Raw genomic sequence first — 22,780 nt, forward strand, 5'->3', positions numbered from 1 at the left:
CCAGATAATTGCTCCTAGTGTATATGTAAATAGGCATTGTCTGGTATAACCACTTATTCAATTTATGATCTGATTTATGTGCAGACCTGCAGTAAGCTTTTTCACCATGTGAATAGATGCTCTGAGAGTCTTGAAAGTACTGAGAACAAAGGACAGTCCTAAGTACCCCCGCCCCTTTTCTCTGGGAGACTTCAATTTAGGGAAGAACAACTCCCTGCAGAGGCTTTACCTAGCCTCCCTCTGTGTCACTGTTAGATTCTAACTGGAGGCTGGGGAAGGCAGCCTTAAGTGGTAGGGCTGATCATCTGCAGAACTGTAGAAGCCTAGAAAGCAAATGGTCTAAATGGCTTGGGGCTTAGATTCTGAATGGGATATGAAAAATGAACGCCTCACTCACCACAAGGCCGACCACCTGTCTATCTCGGTCTCATCCTGGCACCGGCTTCATCCTCGTCTGGCTGGCGCTCTGGCCTCTGGTTCCCACCTGAAACCCTCTCTTTTTGCCCAGAAGTCCACCTTTACTCTCCAGCCCAGCTATTGGCCATTCCCCTCTTTATTTGACCATTCAGCAGGTGATGGAGAACAATGTTTACAGAATACTAGAACAGGATATGCGTCATAATAATGTCAATACTAAAGTCCACTGTAATCAGATCTCTGCCAGCACGGAAATTAAATAATTTAATTTATATAATACATTTACATGGAGCACAAAAACTTCACTCCAACACCCGTGGGTACATGCACCAGAGAGCTTTACTCACCAAGGCCAGGGACATTGTTTCCCTGGAACTGGAGTTCCTGGGCCTGTGAGCCACACGTGGGTGCTGGGAGTCAAACCCAGGTCCTCCACGTCAGCGTGCTCTGAGTCCCTGAGACATGTTCCCAGCCCCCTGTAATTATCACAATTTTGCATTTCTACATTTTATAAGCACCATAATACAGTTGTATCTTTACCTTTTCAGTGATTTTTGAACACTGAGAAAGATTGATTACCTTGTAATGAGTCACATAATTAGTCTTGTAGTGTAGGCTTTATTCATGTGACTCTTAAGTGTCACTCTGGTACAAAGCCCATCAGCCTTTAACATTTCATGGGACAAAGGTCTCCTGGGGACAAAGCCCTTGTTGAATTGTTTTGTTTCACCAGAGAAGAACACCATTATTCCCCCCTCCCCTTTCTGTGTGTGTGTGTGTGTGTGTGTGTGTGTGTTGAATTCTGGGTTGACAGTCTTTTTCTTTTTTTTAAAGTTGTTTGAATTTTTTAAATATTTTTATTTTCTATATTCTTTGTTTACAATCCAAACGCTTTCCCATTTCCCAGTTCCTCCCTCCCCATATGTCCCATAAGTCCTCTTCTCTCCATCCATTATCCTATCTTTCCCCCTCCCTTTTCTCTGTCCTGGTACTCTCCTACAATGTTGAATCAAGCCTTTCCAGGATTAGGGCCCTCTTCTTCCTTCTTCATGGGAATCATTTGATATGCCAATTGTATCTTCAGTATTCAGAGTTTCAGGGCTAATTAATATCCACTTATCAATGATTGCATTCCATGTGTATTCTTTTGTGATTGTGCTACCTCACTTAGGATGATATTTTCCAATTCCAACCATTTGCCTAAAAAATTCATGAATTCATTGTTTTTAATTGCTGAATAGTACTCCATTGTGTATATATACCTCATTTTCTGTATCCATTCCTCCATAAAGGGATATCTGGGTTCTTTCCAGCTTCTGGCTATTATAAATAAGGCTGCTGCGAACATAGTGGAGCATGTGTCCTTATTGCATGCTGGGGAATTCTCTAAAACCCAGGATAGCTAAAACTATTCTCAACAGTAAAAGTACTTCTGGGGGAATTAGTATCCCAGACCTCAAGCAATACTACAGAGCAATAGTGTTAAAAACTGCATGGTATTGGCACAGGGATAGGCAAGTGGACCAATGGAATAGAATTGAAGACTCAGAAATGAATCCACACACCTATGGTCACTTGATCTTCAACAAAGGAGCTGAAAACATCCAGTGCTGAAAAAGATAGCCTTTTCAACAAATGGTGCTGGTTCAATTGGAGGTCAGCATGCAGAAGAATGTAAATTGATCCATTCTTATCTCCTTGTACTAAGCTCAAATCCAAGTGGATCAAGGACCTCCACATAAAACCAGACACACTGAAACTAATAGAAAAGAAACTGGGGAAAACCCTTGAGGACATGGGCACAGGGGGAAAGTTCCTGAACAGAACACCAATAGCTTATGCTCTAAGATCAAGAATTGACAAATGGGATCTCATAAAATTACAAAGTTTCTGTAAGACAAAGGACACTGTCAAAAGGACAAAACGGCAACCAACAAATTGGGAAAAGATCTTCACCAACCCTACATCTGATAGAGGGCTAATATCCAATATATACAAAGAACTCAAGATGTTAGACCCCAGGGAACCAAATAACCCTATTAAAAAATGGGGTACAGATCTAAACAAAGAATTTTCACCTGAAGAACTTCGGATGGCTGAGAAGCACCTTAAGAAATGTTCAACATCATTAATCATTAGAGAAATGCAAATCAAAACAACCCTGAGATTTCACCTCACACCAGTCAGAATGGCTAAGGTTAAAAACTCAGGAGACAGCAGGTGTTGGCGAGGATGTGGAGAAAGAGGAACACTCCTTCACTGCAGGTGGGATTGTAAGATGGTACAACCACTATGGAAATCAGTCTGGCAGTTCCTCAGAAAACTGGGAATGACACTTCTGGAGGACCCTGCTATACCTCTCCTGGGCATATACCCAGAGGATTTCCCAGCATGCAATAAGGACACATGCTCCACTATGTTTCACCAGAAAAGAACACCATTATTCTCTGTCTGTCTCTCTCTCTCTCTCTCTCTCTCTCTCTCTCTCTCTCTCTCTATGTGTGTGTGTGTGTGTGTGTGTGTTGAATTCTAGGTTGACTCTTTTTCTTTCAACACTGCACAGTCTGAAAAATAAGAATTTTCAAGAAAAATAACTATGGTGGTATGAAATATACTGAAATGGGAAGTTTGGAACCATGGAAAAACAGGTTATGAACGAGAATGCATATACTGACGCTGTTAACTGTGTTAACCATGTGTAATAAGTGCACACACAGTAGGCACACAGGACAGATGAAGATCAGCAATTTCAGGGGTTAACAGTGGTGAGTTCTTAACTCTGAGCTCAGGAGGAGATCCTCTCACTCTCCTTCCCACAGACCAGTGTGAGTCTGTGTTCCTTCCCCTGGCTTTCCACAGCAGAGAACACCTTCTGGCTGAGAGGGCTGTAAATCACTGCTGCTAGGAGGCCTGCCCACAGCCAAGGCTGGGGGCTTAGCTGGAAAAGGGCAGCTAGACAAAAACCAAACAAAACCAACAGTGAGCTCAACCTGGCAGCATGCCTGCAGCAGGCCAGAAAATCAGAGCAGTTTCCTTTTTCCTCAATACAAGGCATCCAACAGCTAGAAGGATAGAGCAACTTTGCTGTGACCACTGCTAGCCAAAAACATGCTGGGGCCTCTGGGGCCACTGAGACCTCTGGGGCTCCTGCTGCTCCTCTTGGCCTCACAGGCAGGTGACCAATCCACAGGTGCAACACACACACACACACACACACACACACACACACACACACACACACACACACACACATACACCCCGGCCACACACCTGAAGGATCTGGGCTGGAGGGAAAGAGAGACTTGCATTCTTGTCTGTTTCCAAATTCTGCTTTCTGAATCCACCAGGGGAAGGAGATCAAGAGAACTCCTTAGAGTCTTTTAGCACAAATTGGAAGCAGTGAGTGAGCCCTGCCCCCACCCATGAGACCTTAGAGGGGACCAGGGACAGACAGGAGGCTGGCACCAGAGGGAAGGGCCTGGAGCAGAGCTATCTCCTTTTGAAAACGTTTTATCCTGTCTTGTGTAACTTGTAGGAATAGATTCCATAAATAGATTGATTAGTTGGTAAACAGATGCAGACAGCCCGACCCAGGAAGGAACGCTAGGATATAGGAAGAGCAAAAAGGAAGGAGGAAGAAAGAAGAAGAGAAGGCAGAGACCAAACGAAACTAAAAACACCAAGCACAGTCCCAAAGCCCAATATAACTAAAGTTCAGAATTATTAAAGTTTAACTTATGAAGCACATTCTGAGTTTCAAGCTTCCGGAATTTCCTAGGCTCCCTATTGGTCTTTTCCCGCGGCCAATGAAAAGGAAAGGCGGGAATTCAAAGCCAAGTCAGTGCGCGCTGAGATCTGGACTGACTCTGAGAAGAATCAGATTCTAGAAGAATCTGAGATCGGATTCTTCGCGAGGTGCTTAGAGACCCTCAGCTTCACTCCACCCTCACCGAGATCTAGCCCGCCAGATCCGGGACCAGGTGGCCTGAGCAGCCCAGAAGCCAAGGTGACATCCATCTCTCCTGCCTGAAGGCCGGGATATTTTATCAGACTCAATGACTAGTGCCTATTAAAGTAGGTTCTGAGGGACTTGGGGGGGGGGGGGGCGTGAGGGTGAAGGGGATGATCCGGGTGGGTAAGAGCCTCACCAGCCCAGCACAGGAGAAAGGGGACTCAGAGGAGCGAAGGGATGGGGGAGGGAGACTGTCTCTGTCAAGCGCGCGCATTCCCTTGCTTGCACTCTGCCCACTGTCTACAGGAACTGGTAGAACCGGTTACTCATAGCAGGTGTAAGTTAGAGTAAGAACTTTAGGTCCCAAGGTGCAGTTTTCAAATTACAATGCAACTGAGCAACCCCTCCCTCTAAGGTGTTGGGTTCATAAAAAGAGAAAGCGGTTTAGAGAATGTGGTATACTGCAGTGTGGGGAGGGGGTGCCTAGGCTGGCCCATGCCCAGGCATCCCTTCTCCCTGAGGGACCAGACACACACAGACATGGTATAAAATAGAGTTTATTCAGGGCAGAGGATTGGAGTTAATGGGGTAGTGGAGGCAGAGACAGGGAGAGAGTAGAGAGTAGAGAAGTGGAGAAGTAGAGGCCCGCCATGACCACGTGGAGAGAGGGGGAGGGGAGGAGAGCCCAAGAGGGGCAGAGAGGAGACAGGTGCCAAGAGGTAAGAGCAACGAGAGAGAGAGGAGGGGCAAGCAGCTCCTTTCATAGTTGCCAGGTAATTGTGGGGTGGAGCTTAGACAGAATCCTAACGTAAGGCACTGTCTTTAAGGAAGGAGCTAAGAGGCAGAAATATGATTGTCACTATCTAAGCCAGGGTTTATAACCTAGAAGCTATTGCAAAAGGGCCAAAGATCCCGTAATTACAGTTTCCTAAATATCACACTTTCTACATCCTATTTCCTTTCTGTCTTGCTTCTGCCCCAAGATGGCCAGTCTCAATTTGTTTTGCCCAGTGTACTGCCCCAGCCCATCCAGAGTTTTGTGTCTTCCACTTTTACTTTGGACACACAATCGTCAGAGGCCTAATCTTTCACCGACTGTTGATATGGTTGTGTGAGGGAGACAAGATCACCTTTCTGCAGTTCTCACGGAATGGTGTCATCACTACAGACCAGTTGTCCCACAAGCCCCTACAGTCATTTACCACTGGGAAACATCCTGGAGTACAGCTTTATTCTGTGTCATATCCTAAAGGAACTCAATTATATAGATCCGGAGAGATGGCTCAGCAGTTAAGAACACTTCTTGTTCCTGCAGAAGACCCAGGTTCAATTCCCAGCACCCACACGGCAGTGAGCGTCTCTCATAACTTTGGTCCTGGGGGATCTGATTCCCTTTTCTGACCAGGCATCAGGCAGGTGACAAGCAAAATACTCATCCACCACTGAGCTGTCTCTCCAGGCCCATTGTCTTTAATTTTTTATGCAAATATATCATAATGTAATGCCTTGCTATAAGATTGTCTTTTCAGGTCATTATTACATATTACATATTTATAGATTTGTACATGTTGGATGTATGAAGACTTGGTGCAATTGCACTCATTGTCAACTTGATGGGATATGGGATGTCCTAGGAGAAAGGCCTCCAGGCACACACATGGGATAGCGGGTTGCATTAGAAGAAGCTCCCTGCTACCATAAGCTAACCTGGATGAGGCTCGCTGTTTGCCTTTCTCCTCTTCACCTTCTCCCAGCTCCTGGTCCACCATCGTTTCCAAACCCTGCCCTCAGGATTTGGATTACATTATGATATATTTGCATAAAAATTAAAGACAATGGGCCTGGAGAGACAGCTCAGGGGTAGATGAGTATTTTGCTTGTCACCTGCCTGATGCCTGGTCAGAAAAGGGAATCAGATCCCCCAGGACCAAAGTTTTAGTCCCTCAGCCTTCTCCCCCTTTAAGTTCTCACTTCCCTCCTGGCTCTCTCTCATTGTGGTAAACATTGTTAACATTCCCATCTCTTTTTTTTAGGTAATAAAAATATTCATTTAATCTAAACAAGAAGTATAAATTATCACTAAAATGGATCTGATAAATTTTTGTTCACTGGAGGTTTGACAATATCGTATAGATAAATTCTGATTATTCTCCCTGTCATTACCCCCTCTCCTATTTCCTTCCTACCCCAGCAGATCTCCCTCTTGTCTTGCAAATCTCTTTCCTATATCTATGATTTTTGTTTGTTTTGTGTTCTGCAGCATTTAAAACCATTATTATGATTTGGGCTTGAAACTATTAATTAGAGCACAGTAGACCAGTGGCTACAAAAATGAATGATTTGTCCCTTAATCTCCAGAATCATTTAATTGCAAAAAAAAAAAAAAATCAGTGTAAGTGTTAAGGTCCTGTGAAACTCTTTCCCATTAGTAGCTGACTCTTAGGAGGTGCCAGCTTAGGTGAGAACAGTGCTAGAGGCAAGGTTGCCATGGCTGTGGTATGCTCAGAAGACAACATTTTGAAGAGCTTCTCTTTGTCTTCTACCTTTTGCATTCCCACCCTGCCCACATTGTTTGAAATATTCCCTGAGCTTCAAGAGAGAGTATGAATGTTACAAAGTTTCCAGCTGTGCACCAGCCCTGTCCATACCTAAACACAGACATTGAAAAAAAAGTGTATTCAGTTCATCAGGGGAGCAGCATTATGTTCCCTCCTAAGGACTAAGACTTCCTCACTCATGCTTTTTGAAGTTTACAGTATCAGGACTAGATATCTTGTTATGGAGTGTGCTTCAAATGCAGCTAAGGAGTGAGTGGTTATTTCATATAGCCTTTGTGTACTACTGAAACAAAGGGCACATCTTCACTGATAGGCTTGTATTGCAGCTCAGAGTGCACATTTGGTAGGACTGTTGATGCCTTTTCTCTCCCACCTGAATGGCCGTGTTCAGGAATGGGTGCTAGTACGATGGGAGCTAATTAGCAAGGAGGAAGCTTCAAGCTCAGTTCTGCCTTGATTTCTATCTATCTTGCATTAAAAATATGTGATATACAAGCAATAGGATCTTATAATTACTTATTAAATTCTTGCATTGAATAATAAAGAATAATGAAAAGAGCCTGAATTGACTTGAGACCCTCTGAAATCTCTCTGATCAATGACTGCTGGGTTAGTATCCTATACCTGGCACTGAAGATTTTGTTTAGTAAACATTATTTCTAGAACCAGCATTATCTAGCTTTGTAAGACCTTCAAAGTCTTTTTAATGCTACCTAATTAAGTGATCAGACTGTAAGTTTCCAAATAGTTTTCTCCTACTCCTCGTAGGAATCTTGGCTCCTTGGCATCTTCATAGCTTATTCTCTCTAAGCAAGGGCTGCTGAGGACCTGGGGTCCCTGGAAGCTTGGGGTGAGAAAAAAATGACTTCCTCTTTGACATGGAGGAAGGGCTTAAAGATGCTGGGAGTGAGGCCATGATGCTTTCTGAAGCTGACTAGTGAGGGAGGAAGAGGAAGGTTTGGGTGAGGTATGTTTGGCAGGCTTGTGTAAATCTGTAGTGTCCCTTGCATGTTCCCTATCCTCTTAGAGACCTGGTTCTGTTTAACACTGAGAAAGCATGGCTCCGGAAAGGGCACAGCCTCTAGATCCAGAAAGAGTCTTCTGTTCAAGTTTACAATCCAGAGGGTGAGAACTTCCCTTTCCCAAGAGAAGTGAAGCACCAACCCAGGAGAGAAAGACATATCTAAGGTTGGGTTGTTTGGTTTTTCATTTTGATTTGTTCTCCAGGAAACAGATCCTTCTACTGCTGTCCCCTCTGTCTGTGCTATCTTATTGTCCTGCATTTGGGGCAAGTAAAGGACACCTGAACTTTATCCCCTTTCTTTCTTGATATAGATGTCAGCCACCCTGCATTCCCTTCTGAGAGATTTTCCCCCAGTGTCAATGCTACAGTTTGAGAAGGAATTACCTGTTTAATTAACCCCAAGGATCCAGGAGGGCACTGAGCTTGACTTCAGTCTTGGAATTTGATGGGCCCTGGTGTCTCCCTTGCTATTAAGCACTGTGCCCAAACTGTGTGCCTGAAGGTACTGAGTATGAACTGTTAGCCGAGGTCTTAACCTAAAATGCCCTGCCAGTGCCCCAAGCTAGCCCACAGCTCCTGTAAAGGGGATAGCACTGTAGCACCATTGACTTAGAAATTTCCCAGAGGCATGAGCATTGTCCTTTTGCACTTCGACATGAGATGTAATTTCTGTCCCCTTTCCATGTGCTGAGCAAACCACGGGTGCTGGCTTAGGACACGGCCTGATTCAGGGGGTGCTGAATGGGCGGGGCTGAAAGGGAAATAATAAGAGATCACATAGCAGTGTATGGAACAGGGTGGGCCTGCAGCATCTAACTTGGTAGAAATGAAACTGCTCCCCTCCCAACAATACAGGCTGCTTTAGATCCAGGTAAGTCTGGTTGTGGTTTTGTTTTAGTATTTTAGAGGGGTGGAAGGCTGACAGGGTCTGGGTGTGTACCTGAGGCTGGACTTCAATTCATTGTGCATGGTCTGCATGCCTCAAGCTCACAATGTCTACATCAGCCTCCCAAGGCCAACACCAGCCTTGGCTCCTTGCTGCCTTCTGGGTGTACATGAAGATCTCTGGCAGGCCCTTAAGGAATGTAGGCTCACATCCAGCCAGCACTCCTGTGCAGAAGCCTGTAGTGCCAGGCACTAAAGCACACTGATCAGCTCTAGCATGATGCAGGATTATCATGAAGGTGGGAACACACATCTTCCTGAGTGTTCCATACAGTTACACTGCAGTAGACCAGTGTTGAGCTTTCAGTGTAAACCTGAGTGATCCCACTGCTCTGGCTCCATTGCTGTTCATCTCCTAGGAGTCAAGACTTCTTCCTTTGGCCTGACCTTGTCTGAACTGTCATCTTTCCTTCAGCTGGGACCTATCTGAACCCATGGCTGCTCTGAACTTATCTTAGGACTGTGTCATTCTCCATATTCAGATCTGAGGGTGGGAAACCTGGAGGGAAAGGGTTCATTTGTATTTGACACGGAACCCTAGGCCTGCCCTCTGAGGGGTATCCATTGTGCCTCCAGAGACTAGACCTAATGGTGAATACTCCATATATAAGCAGCTTATTACTTGACCCAGGAATTCAGCTTCTGAAGACTTCTCTAGTGTGCTTATAATTTTGTAGTCTTAGGTAATATTCTTTCCTTGTAAAATAATTTACAGATTCAGGTACATCATCATGGTTTAGTATGAATTGGATTCCTAGAGTCAAACTTTTCCCCCAAAAGATTTTTCTTCTTTAGAATTATTTTTCTTACATTCTGAATATTTAATTTTTGGGATATCTTTTCATAATTCCCATCTCCCATTGTATTGGTGGTTTTCTTTTTTTATTTCTGGACCACATAAACCTGCAGATTGAAGGAACTTTATAGAGAACCCTCGGGTCTAAAGACAATCAGTAGCTATGGTCAGGTGTGGTGGCTTACCCCTTTTATTCCAATACTAGGGATGCCCTGGCAGGTGGATTTCTGTGAACTAGAGACCAGCCTACTCTACATAGCAGGTTCCAGACAGGCAAGGCTACATAGTAAGAGTCTGTCTCAAGAAGCATATAGAAAAAAAATAAAAAATAAAATCTAAATAAATAAAAAAAAAATCAGTAGATTTCCCAAGTGTCAGTCAGGATGAACCCTGTTTGGCAAATACATTACAGTATCCATTCTGATGCCTTCTCTAATCCCAGATGCTGTGACCTTACTAAGCACTCTTACACTAATACTCAGTATGAAAGTAAGCAGCAGTTTACAGGGACTGGTTCAGAGCACTTGTTGCTCTTGCAGAGGACCTGGGTTTGGTTCCTAGTACCCACATAGTGGGTCACAAAATCCCTATCTTTAGTTACAGGGAATCCTGTAAGACTCTGGGGATCTTCAACTTACTGGAGACCCCTGAGTGAACAATGTGGAGACAGGAATCGATGCAATAGCAAGAGGAATTTTATTTTATCTAGCATGTTGGGGTTGCCTTGCACATGGGGAGAGAATGACCATGCGTTGTCTGTCCAGTGAGCCTTTATATAGTCCTCAGTGCAGCCAAATGAGGCACAATGTGACTGGCAGAACAGTGTAGCTTTTAAACTGATTGGTCTCCAGGGAATGAGTTATGTGGCCAACTGTCATGGAATAGCTGTGGTGACCAGTATTCAGTCTCTCCTCCCTGTGGTCTGAATGTAGATAGCTGGAAGGAAGGGGTCTGGTGGAATTTTCCAAAGGTCTTGAGCTGAACCTTTCAACCCCTCTTCAGAAATCCATTGAAACGAGGTACATGTATGGTGCACAGATATACATAAGGCAAAACACTCATTTTAAAAACACTGTAGCTCAAAGGGGTTTACAGAAGCTGTCAATCATTACGAGGAATTGTAGAAGAGACAGGAGACAGACAGACAAAGGCTGAATAGGTGAGTCAGCAGTTCAGAACACTGACTGCTCATCTATGTGACCTGGTTGGATTCTATTTCTAGCACCCACAGAGCAGCTCACAACCATTTTTAACTCCAAATCAGATATCCTAATGTCATCTTATGGACTCCAAAGGCAAGAAGCCCGCAGGTGGCTCACAAACATACACAAAGGATAAACACCCCTACAAAGAAAACCTTTTTGAGAACAATAATACAACACGGCACCTTTAAAAATGATCAAAGGGTTAAAAATCTACAGTGCATGAAAGGGTCCTGAGCATTCACATTGGGATGGCACTTAGGACTCCAGTGACTCATGCAAACTCAGTTTCAGGAGGAAAAAATGTATTTAATGCAGGCTACCCCACAGCAGTGGACAGACATTGCATTTATTTTATCTTGATCAAGTCAATGAAATTCTCCCACGTCTCTCCAGTCCCATGTTTTATATGGCTGTCTTTGCTATCATTTTGTGTGTGAGTACCCTCTAGTATCAAAACAGCAAAGACAGCTGCAGGCTAAAAACACCAAAGACAGAAAGTTAGACTGTGAAAAAGATAATTTGGTGGTGATGGTGATGTTCTTCGATTCACGAGCCTCTTTCTTATTGAGATTAGTTTTACAGAACAAGGCTTTCACTATGACATTATCAGAAACGAGATTTCCTTAGATCATGGGAAACCCCTTTACTCCCTCTTCTCCACCTTTCACTCCTGTTCCTCTTCCTACATAGTCTTTCTTGTATGTTAATACCTTATAAAAGCTGCTTTCTGCATCTGCGAGGAAACACACAGGTCTATTTTTCTGAATCATTTCACACTCTATAATCCTCAGCCCCACCTTCTTTCCTGCAGTGATGGATTACATTCTTCATTATGGCTGAGTGAACCCTCAGTCAGCGCTGAGCTTGTATAGGGAGCTTTAATTGTGCACAGGACATGTTTCCTTCATCCACTCCCCTACCTGCTCAAGGGCCCTTTGCTTGTTCACAGCTCAGATGTGAACCCACCTGAGCATCCAGATGCGTGTCCAGTATGATGGCCTGGATGCTTTAGAACAAATCGAGTGTAACCCTTTTTTTTTTATTATTATAATAGAATATCTTTTATTTGTTCTTAGATAATTCCATGTTTGTAACAATGTATCCTGGTCTCATGCACTTCCCTTCACTTCAACAATTCCCTAAATGCTCTTCTAGCCCCTGCCCATTTGATCTCTCCAATTAATTAATTGATTAAATATGACCCACCGAGTCCAGTTAATGCTGCCTGTTGGAATGGTAAATGACCCTGTTGACTGATTATAGGCAGGTAATGTCACTAGAGGAAACCATGGGTGCAGTGGCCTTGTTCCTTGAGCCTGAGAGGGCAGGTTGTGTTGATGGTCCATTTAAGGAGGGGCACTGAGTCCTCAATTATTCTCAACACTCTGAGCAGTGCTGAGTCTCTGTACTGCTGCTGACCACTGGAGAGATAAGGTACTGGTGCTATGGTTGAGGTAAGTCTTAATCCAAATATAGAGGCATCATGGGAAATTTGTGTTTAACATAATATTTTATACGTACTTATTTTGCATGTATCAGTGTTTTGCCTGAATCTTATTACTACTTATCTGAGTTGCAAATGGTTTTGAGCCACCGTATGCATGCTGGGAATTGTACTGGAGTTTTCTGGAAAAGCAGGAAGTGCTCTCTTAGCTGCTAAGACATCTCTTGGCAATTCCTCTTAGCCTATATTAGGATTCTGCAGATGTCACCACACACTGACCAAATGTGGGAAGCAGGGCTGCTCTTCCTGTAATCTTTCATGTCCAGTTGGGAAGGAGAAGCCTTACTGCAAGATGGAGATGCCCTTCCTGGGATTCTGAGGACTAGTCTAACTATAGATGAAAGTCAGGATAGCTACTTTTGATAATAAATGAACTCATTAAATATCACAGAAAGGAAATAAACAAGGTGTACAAGATTCTTGAAATTAAAAGAATTATTAGAAAGGTCCAACACCAGACTTACTAGGCAGAAAAATGAATCTGTAAGGTTGAAGAAAAGACCAATGAAACCCTGAAGCCCAAGGTACATAAAGAGGAACTGAAGAAAACACACAGAACCCAACACTGTGTGGAGCATTGTCATGAACTAACACACATGAACTAACATTGTTTCTGTCCCCAGAATCTGATGTCAGAAAGAGTTGAAAAGTTATCTGAAGGAGAGATGGCTGGAAACCCCCCACAGTTGGTGAAAGATGTGGATCCACCGACATTCACAGAGCCCTCTTTTCAACTCAAGGGTCCAGGGGGCATTCATCAAAAAAGACAGCATGCCAAGCCAGGAAGAAGGAAGGATTCACGGTCTGTAAACTGGTTGCTATTGTCAGAGTGGGAAGAACTGGAAAGCAGCATCAGGACAGGCAGAAGAAATGGAGAACATGCTAGGACTTCGAGAGTGTTCCTGAACAGAGCTCAAATATGACTTCATGAGATTCGGGAAAAGGTCCCAAGAGAATGAAAAGAGAACATGAGGATTCTAGAGCATAGAGCCACGCCAGGAGGAAGCTGGAGAATGGAGAACTGAGAACATCCAGGATAAGCAGGAGAGGGGCTGGGCTGGGCTTCCTGGGGAATGCTTTTCTGACACATGCACAGCCCTGACTGTCACCCCAACTTCCACAAAAGAAGGGGGAGGGGATGGTACCATGGGACAGAATCAGATGAAGTGAACCAAGGCAGTCTCAGAATGACAAATCTCATATATTTCCTCTCAGCTGTGGTTCCTAGGGTGTGTATATTAACCATCTGAGAAACCCTGTGTGTGTGTGTGTGTGTGTGTGTGTGTGTGTGTGTGTGTGTGTGTGTGTGTCTGAAATTATCTAAGGGAGCATAGGGGACAGATGGGATGGTGACAGCAAATAAGATAGCCAGGAGAACACACTCAATGTACAGCATACTCTTAAGTAAACTGTCCTTCTGTAGGGCCACAGTGTTGGCTCACAGTGTAAGATAGCTTGTTGCTCCTATAAAGCAACAGGACCCAAGTCCCAGCACTTACATCAGGGTTCACAATCACCCATATCTCCAGCCTGAAAGCATCCAACATCTCTTTTGACCTCCAATGACATGAGGCATCTCAGTAATACATGGACATATATGCACACAAAACACTCATACACATAAAACACAAAATACATTAGGATAAAAATATTTGAAAGTTCCTTATACAACACAGTGACATGTGGGATGTGTATATACAATGAAGTTTCTTAATTAAAAATAGTTAGAAGAGGATCCTATACAGTCATGAACTCAAATCAGAAAATTTAGTGAGTGTCCATGATTGTAGTCAGATCAAAATTGCCCCAACACTCTGAAAACAAAGATCACATCTGACCTTCTCACTTGCTCATTCACAGCAGCTCAATTGGTTGTGTTTTCTGGTACTGCTGGCTCTAACTACTCAGGTCCTTCTGTAATGGCTTTGTCTGTCTTGCAGGAAAGGATTTCATCTGGAAAGCAGAGACAGTGACTGCAAAATGAGCATCACTGTTGATCAGGACACAGACTATTCGGAACTGGTTCTGTCTGTAGGAGAAATCACACTTGGAGAGAAGAAAAGGAATTCAATGAAAGATAGTCAACAAAAAAGAAGAGAGGCCAAAAATATCTTACAGGCTGTGTGTGCCCTGCTCAATTCTGGAGGGGGTGTGGTCAAGGCTCACATTAAAAATGAAAACTACAGCTTCACCAGAGATGGAATAGGACGGGATTTGGAAGATTCCTTTCTCGGGGTCCTGCAACTTCCTCATGAATATCTAGACTACATGCAGCAAAAAGACTACTTTTTCATTTTTGTGAAACCATGGAAGCCGAATCACAAAGGTCCAGGAATCACCACCTTGAAAACCAACTTGTACCAGAGACGCATCTCATCCTCGAATGAACTGACATCAGCTGCTGCACTGCAGTTCCTCAGATCCAGACCAAACTCACCTGGGGAAAACATCCATAATCAACTGCTAAATGAATGTCTTAACTTATTTAACAGAGACTGGCTTGCCTATGAGGAGACATTCTGTTTCGCTAAATCCACACATGCTGAAGTAAAATTGACACTCAAGGACAAGATTTTTCCTAAGGAAGAGATTTTAGAGATTCTCTCTCAAACTGTTTCTGCATTTGCAAACACTGATGGGGGATATTTGTTCATTGGTTTGGATGGCAAAACCCAGAAAATTATTGGTTTTGAAGCAGAGGAGAGCCATCTTGTTCTTCTAGAGAGTGAAATAGGAATGTGCATCCGACAGCTGCCTGTCACTCACTTCTGTGGGCAGAAGGAGAAGATCAAGTACATGTGCAAATTCATTGAAGTATACAAATCTGGAGCCGTGTGTTCATATGTGTGTGCACTCAGAGTGGAGAGATTCTGCTGTGCAGTGTTCGCTGCAGAGCCCGAATCCTGGAATGTGGAAGACAGCTGTGTGAAGAGGTTTACCACAGAGGAATGGGTGAAGCACCAGATGGATCCCAGAGCAGGTTGATGAACAGAGATTAATAATTAGTTTAATTAATAATTTAATTAATAATAAGCTAACGTGTTGGAAGATGATTTCTGGGCTTGGGCATGCTGAAAACTCCTCACATATCGACAGCTAGTTTATTGATCTCTGGTTCCCTATGGAAAGTATATTCATGACTTTCAATAATGCTGTGAGCTGCTTCCTTCGCAATGGCCAAGACTGATACAGTCTGCCTCTCCAGTAGCTGGAACTGGAGCAAGAGCAGGGAGGAGCCAGGCCTCATAATACCCTTCAAGGCTCTTGTCACCTGCAACAGCATTGATATCCCTTCCAAGTCTCAGGTCAGGGGACAATGCTGCCCTTCTTGCTGCAGCAGAACAGTAAGAGTGTCGTCCTGTCCTAGACTCAGGGCATGCCCATTTCCATCAGAAAGCTGAGCAGTGCAGCCTTGAGTGGACACTGGCCTTCCTGGGCACTGATCTTCACACAGCCACACAGAGTTGCCCACCCAGCTCCTCTTGTCTCTCTCCAGACCATTGCTAGCTTGCTTGTCCCAGTCTCTCATACAGCAAGGCTTCTGTAGCCCACCCTATGCCCTAATCTCAGTTCTCTGGTTTCATTCTGGCTTTAGGACATGAAGACCTCATGTGAACTCACACCAGAACATTACAGTCTCTGAAAATACAAGCTTTTCAGATTCTTTACAAACTACTTGCTGAGCAGGCTTCCTGCCTTCTAGATTTAACTGCTTTTAACATAAACCAAACCTGCTGACATTTCTTAGTTGGGAGAATGCTTGCCTAGCATGCAAGAAACTCTGGTTACAAACTTCTCCTCCCCAAACCACCCCCACCCCGTGCTGCATAAAACCCTAAATTTAGGCATGGTAGTGCCATTGTAATGCAAAACCTTTGGAGGCCAATGCAGGTGGATCAGAAAATCACAGTCACCTTTGGCGATGTAGTGACTTTGAGTCCAGCCTGGGCTTTGTGAGACCCTATCTCAATTTAAAAAAAAAAAGAAAAGAAAAGAAAACCCAAAGTAAAATGTACTCATCTAACTGTTAAGACATGTATTAACAAGGTATCAATTTATTGTTAATACATTCTTAGCATCCTTCTACAGTTATATTTTATTGAGGGTAGTACAATGCAGTTCAGTATCATCAGAATCTAATTTGGTAGTTTCTTTTTAACCTTATAATCTGATTCCATTTTCTATTAAATACACAGGTTTCAATTGAGACTTTTAATGTGCTTTGCAAGTGTTAATGGATTTCTGGGAAATTTAAAATTACCTTTGTCTTCTCAGGTTTTTCCAAGCAAGATAAACCCACTCTTCAATCAAACAGCCTGTCACACAGTCCCCATTGCTGCTCTATGTATGACGATCCTGATGCGCCCCAACACAGTGCTCCCCTTCCAGGTACTTTCACCCTGGCTGCCTAGGTGGGGTGCTGTGACCAGGTTCCAGCCTCCTTGCTCAACAGGGCTCTGTGCTGAAAGGTGTCTCCAGGCTTCCTCCTGTACTGGGAGTGTTACTTGATTTCAGGTCTCTCAAGTATCTTAGTACACACACACACACACACACACACACACACATACACACACAGGATAGCACCTGGCAACATGTGACATTCTCAGATAGGGGAACAAACAAAAGAAATGTCCTCTGTAATTCTGGCCTGCCAGGTAGAAGGTGAGAGTGTCCCTTCAAATTCCTTTACTCTCTTCTCTATAAGACTTTGAAGAAGTATGTGCTACCATATGGCTAGAACTGCCAGTTTCTGCTCAACAGGGAAGCCTAGTCCCCCTTGTGGTCCTCTCTGAGGCAGCCTCTCCCATCCCTGGAGCCCTGGGAATGTGCTCTGCTCCCTCCTTTGCTCTGAGGACCCTCCCGTTTCGCCATGATTTTGCCTGTTTCATCACCTGACTTTTCTCTCCTCAGCTTTAGTCTGTCCTTTGCTCTCCCGACTCTTCTCATCCATGGAGTTCCCCCAAGCAAGCCTCTGATTCACATGTCATGGAAAAGGCAGGACTGTGGGAGGTCATCTGCTTCCATGGTCCTTCTTTGGCAGCTTGAGTTTCTAAGTCCCCCTTGCATCTGCCTCCCTCCAGTTCTTGAGTCAGTGTTTGGTATCTTGTGTGTTGGGATGCAAAGTGTGGGATTTACAAACTGCTGGGTGAGGTGTCCCACGCGACATACCTGGCATTTTACTTTTATAATCTGTTCTGTTTCTTTTCTTGTCTAGTGATATCTGGAAAGGTGATACGCTCTCCAGAAGCCCTCTGCATGAAACCTTTCTTACCGCATGAAGGCTATGAGCAGTTCCTCCTGACAGAGTTGTGCTCGCTTCCTAAAGGAACACTGGTCATCTCTAAGAGCTGGGCTTTGGATCTGGGCTTGCAAGAGAAGCAGGGAGTCATCTGTGACGTACTTCACGGTTCCCAGGACAGTCTCCTGACCCTGCACGGCTTTGTCCGGGGAGAAGAGGACCTGGAAGTCAACAGTGCTCTTCTGAGGAAACTAGGGGCCGAGTTAAAGGGCTATTATAAACAAATTGCCCTAACCTTAAAGCAGACGTTGGTAAACCAGGGTGGTTACGCTGGGAAAATAGGTATCGGGATAAAGATAACATACTTGGGTCATAAGGTCGTGTGTCTTTATGATTCTAGCTCAGAAATACGTTACCCACGCAAATATTATCTGACAACCAAGACAGTAAGGGACTTAGAAAAAGCTCTTGCTGAAATCTTAGGAGGTCATGAGTCTTTATACAGCTTACCCAGGAAAAATTGATCATTTTATCTCTGTGTTTTTAAAGGAATGCAATTAAATAGTTTACTTTTCGAGAAATGTATTAACTCATATTCGAGCCTGGCTTGATGTAAAAAAATGGAGTATGGCACAATGATAATTCACAGTATGTAAGTGATAATGTTCTTCAATTCTATAAAAATACAGAAATGAAACTTTGAGCTTCAGAGGAATAGAAACCAAGTTCTGGAAAACGGATTGGCCATTGAAGATGCAAATGACAAACCATAGCATTAATAGTGCGTCCCTGAGTCATGTATGTGCCCCATGCCTTTGATTCCAGCACCTGGCGGAAGGCAGGGCATCCCGGTCTATGTAAAGAGTTCCAGGGCAGCCAGAGTTATGCAGTGAGAGCCTCTCTAAAAATTTATTAATTAGGGCAGCGGCGGCGGCCGTGGTGGCGGCAGTGCAGCAGTGGCTGGTCCAGCTGAAGGGCCATCAGCAGTGGAACCAAGGTGACACAGGGTCCAGTTAGGCCCTTTGCCCACGACCACTGACCTTCGCTGACAAGCCGGGCTGCAAGCAGCTGCGGTTTTGTGGCGCCTTTCGCTGCTCAGAAGCCACTTCAGAACTCTGCCTCCTGCCAGTCAGGAGAGGCTCGCCTCCATCTTGGTTTCGGACTCCAGAGAGATCGGACAGACTGAGGTACACAAACATAATCCGAGGCCAACACCGCTGGGGTCTGAGCCCGACGGGCGTTGGCCTGCACCCAGGCCCTGGGCTGTTCCGGGGGCCATTGGGGTGCCAACCCAGCCAGGAGGTTTTTTGCCCTGGCCAGTGCGCGCGCGCCACCATTTTGCCTGCAGGACGCCAGAGAGCTCTGGCGTGCAGAGCAGGCTAACAAGCATAGCCAGAGACTAACAAAGCGACGGTCTAGGCCCCAACAGGCCCTGGACTGACCCCAAGAACTGGGCGGCTTGGTGGGCCATCTGTGTGTCAACCCGCCCAGGAGGTTGTTAGCACAGCAGACTCTCCCGGCGCTTTCGGGGAGCACGAGCGCGCACGCCCGCCATCCTGGTCACCTGCAGACCCAATTAACAGTCATAGCCTGAGGGGAACTTTGCTTGGATCTTGGCCTCCCAGGCATTTGCCTGGACTCAGGGCCTGGGCAGCCAGGCTAACCTTGTGTGCACCAGCCCGGTTGGGGGATCAGCTGCCCAGTGGAGTGATCAGCACGCAGGGGAGGTCCCCGCAGCATACACTGTTGGCGCTCCCTGGGGGTGCACACGGGCTCCATCTGTTCCACATTCACAATCTGGGGCAAAGCACACTAGACCTGCAAGGGCACCCAAGAGGAGGACAGCACAGCAGCAATCTGCGACAGGGGAAACCCAGCCATATAGTGTTGTAGTAATAGCCCCAGAGCCCCTCAGGAGGCCCAAACACCAGCCAGGGACAAGACCAACTAAATCCAGAGAACAAGATGGCAAAGGGCAAATGCAGGAACGCTACTAACAGAAATCTAGGCAATATGGCAGCATCTGAACCAAACTCTCCAACATCAGCAAGTCCTGGTTATACCAACACACCAGAGAAACACAAATGTCAGCCAAGACTACTATACCCAGCAAAACTCTCAATCACAATAGATGGAGAAACTAAGATATTCCATGACAAAACCAAATTTACACAATATCTTTCCACAAACCCAGCTCTACAAAGAATAATAGGAGGAAAACTCCAATACAAGGAGGGAAACTACACCCTGGAAAAAGTAAGATAGTAACTTTCCTCATCAAACCCAAAAGAAGATAATCACTCAAATATAAAAATAACATCAAAAATGACAGGAAGTAATAATCTCTATTCCTTAATATCTTTTAACATCAATGGACTCAATTCCCCAATAAAAAGACATAGACTAACAGACTGGATAAGGAAACAAGACCCTACATTTTGCTGCATACAGGAAACATACCTAAATGTCAAAGACAAAAACTACCTTAGAGTAAAAGGCTGGAAGACAACTTTACAAGCCAATGGTCTCAGGAAACGAGCCGGAGTAGCCATTCTAATATCAGATAAAATTGACTTTCAATCTAAAGTCATCAAAAGAGACACTGAGGGACACTTCTTGCTGGTCAAAGGAAAAATCCACCAAGAAGAACTTTCAATTCTGAACATCTATGCGCCAAATGCAAGGGCACCCTCATTCGTAAAATAAACTTTACTAAAGCTCAAAGCACACATTGCACCTAACACAATAATTATGGGGGACTTCAACACTCCACTCTCCTCAATGGACCGATCAGGAAAACAGAAACTAAACAGGGACACAGTAAAACTAATTGAAGCTTTGGACCAATTGGATTTGACTGATATCTATAGAACATTTCACCCTAAAGCAAAAGAATATACCTTTTTCTCAGCACCGCATGGTACCTTCTCCAAAATCGACCATATAATTGGTCACAAGACAGACCTCAACAAATACAAGAAGATCAAACTACTCTCAAGCCTCCTATCAGATCACTATGGTGTAAGAGTGGTTTTCAATAGCAACAAAAACAACAGAAAGCCCACATCCACATGGAGGCTGAACAATACTCTACTCAATGATACCTTGGCCAAAGAAGAAATAAGGAAAGAAATCAGAGACTTTTTAGAATTTAATGAAAATGAAGGCACAACATACCAAAATCTTTGGGACACAATGAAAGCAGTGCTAAGAGGAAAACTCATAGCCCTGAGTGCCTCCAAAAAGAAAATGGAGAGAGCATATACCAGCAGCTTAATGACACACCTGAAAGCCCTGGAACAAAAAGAAGCTGTTTCATCCGGGAGGAGTAGAAGACAGGAAATTATCAAACTCAGGGCTGAAATCAATCAAGTGGAAACAAAGAGAACCATACAAAGAATCAACGAGTCCAGGAGCTGGTTCTTTGAGAAAATCAACAAGATAGATAAACCCTTAGCCAGACTGACCCAAGGGCAAAGAGAAAGTATCCAAATTAACAAAATTAGAAATGAAAAGGGAGATATTACGACAGAAACTGAGGAAATCCAAAAAATCATCAGATCCTACTACAAAAGCCTATACTCAACACAACTGGAGAATCTGGAGGAAATGGACAATTTCCTAGATAGATACCAAATACCAAAATTAAATCAGGACCAGATAGATCATCTAAACAGTCCCATAACCCCTAAAGAAATAGAAGGGGTCATAGAAAGTCTTCCAACCAAAAAAAGCACAGGACCAGATGGTTTCAGTGCAGAATTCTATCAGACATTCAAAGAAGACCTAACACCAATACTCTTCAAACTATTCCACAAAATAGAAACAGAAGGAACCCTACCCAATTCCTTCTACGAAGCCACAATTACGCTGATACCAAAACCACACAAAGATCCAACAAAGAAAGAAAACTTCAGACCAATCTCCCTTATGAACATCGATGCAAAAATACACAATAAAATTCTTGCCAACCGAATCCAAGAACACATCAAAACGATCATCCACCATGATCAAGTAGGCTTTATCCCAGGGATGCAGGGTTGGTTCAATATACAGAAATCCATCAATGCAATCCACTACATAAACAAACTCAAAGAAAAAAACCACATGGTCATTTCATTGGATGCTGAAAAAGCATTTGACAAAATTCAGCATCCTTTCATGCTTAAAGTCTTGGAAAGAGCAGGAATTCAAGGCCCATACCTAAACATCGTTAAAGCAATATACAGCAAACCGGTAGCCAGCATCAAACTAAATGGAGAGAAACTTGAAGCAATCCCACTAAAATCAGGGACTAGACAGGACTGCCCCCTTTCTCCTTATCTTTTCAATATTGTACTTGAGGTACTAGCTCGGGCAATTAGACAACATAAGGAGGTCAAAGGGATACAAATTGGAAAGGAAGAAGTCAAACTATCATTATTTGCAGATGACATGATAGTCTACCTAAGTGACCCAAAAAACTCCCCTAGAGAACTCCTACAGCTGATAAACAACTTCAGCAAAGTAGCAGGTTATAAAATCAACTCAAGCAAATCAGTGGCCTTCCTATACTCAAAGGATAAGCAGGCTGAGAAAGAAATTAGGGAAATGACCCCCTTCACAATAGCCACAAACAGTATAAAGTACCTTGGGGTGACTCTTACCAAACATGTGAAAGATCTGTATGACAAGAACTTCAAGACTCTGAAGAAGGAAATGGAAGAAGACCTCAAAAATGGGAAAACCTCTCATGCTCATGGATCGGCAGGATCAATATAGTTAAAATGGCCATTTTGCCAAAAGCAATATACAGATTCAATGCAATACCCATCAAAATCCCAACTCAATTATTCACAGAGTTAGAAAGAGCAATTCTCAAATTCATCTGGAATAACAAAAAACCCAGGATAGCTAAAACTATTCTCAGCAACAAAAGAAAGTCTGGGGGAATCAGTATCCCTGACCTCAAGCAATTCTTCAGAGCAATAGTGTTAAAAACTGCATGGTATTGGTACAGTGACCGGCAGGCAGATCAATGGAACAGGATTGAAGATCCAGAAATGAACCCACACACCTATGGCCACTTGATCCTCGACAAAGGGGCTGAAAACATCCAATGGAAAAAAGATAGCCTTTTCAACAAATGGTGCTGGTTCAA

At 44.0% G+C, this 22,780-nt stretch overlaps 3 protein-coding genes across 5 annotated transcripts in view; 1 reads left to right on the forward strand and 2 right to left on the reverse strand.

The window, feature by feature from the left end:
- Positions 1-22,780, reverse strand: part of LOC127693532 (ribonuclease SLFN12-like) — a 209,364-nt gene that overhangs the window by 143,665 nt on the left and 42,919 nt on the right. The gene's annotated exons all lie outside the window — the stretch shown is intronic.
- Positions 1-22,780, reverse strand: part of LOC127693540 (ribonuclease SLFN12-like) — a 200,824-nt gene that overhangs the window by 52,776 nt on the left and 125,268 nt on the right. The gene's annotated exons all lie outside the window — the stretch shown is intronic.
- LOC127693536 (schlafen family member 12-like) lies at positions 13,051-18,164 on the forward strand. The gene is made up of 3 exons (XM_052194472.1): positions 13,051-13,215; positions 14,342-15,381; positions 17,617-18,164. The coding sequence occupies exons 1-3, from the start codon at positions 13,067-13,069 to the stop codon at positions 18,162-18,164; spliced, it is 1,737 nt and encodes a 578-aa protein (XP_052050432.1). The 5' UTR covers positions 13,051-13,066.

The sequence above is a fragment of the Apodemus sylvaticus genome, chromosome 10 (assembly GCF_947179515.1).
Source record: "Apodemus sylvaticus chromosome 10, mApoSyl1.1, whole genome shotgun sequence".
NCBI classification, from domain to species: Eukaryota; Metazoa; Chordata; class Mammalia; order Rodentia; family Muridae; genus Apodemus; species Apodemus sylvaticus.

What these genes read in the sequence shown, in the direction of transcription:
- LOC127693536 (XM_052194472.1), top strand. Translation starts at nt 13,067, where the DNA reads ATGGCTGGAAACCCCCCACAGTTGGTGAAAGATGTGGATCCACCGACA. An exon ending in GATTCACGGTCTGTAAACTG is followed by an intron (nt 13,216 to 14,341) that starts GTTGCTATTGTC and finishes TCTGTCTTGCAG; the next exon opens with GAAAGGATTTCATCTGGAAA. An exon ending in CCAGATGGATCCCAGAGCAG is followed by an intron (nt 15,382 to 17,616) that starts GTTGATGAACAG and finishes TTTCTTGTCTAG; the next exon opens with TGATATCTGGAAAGGTGATA.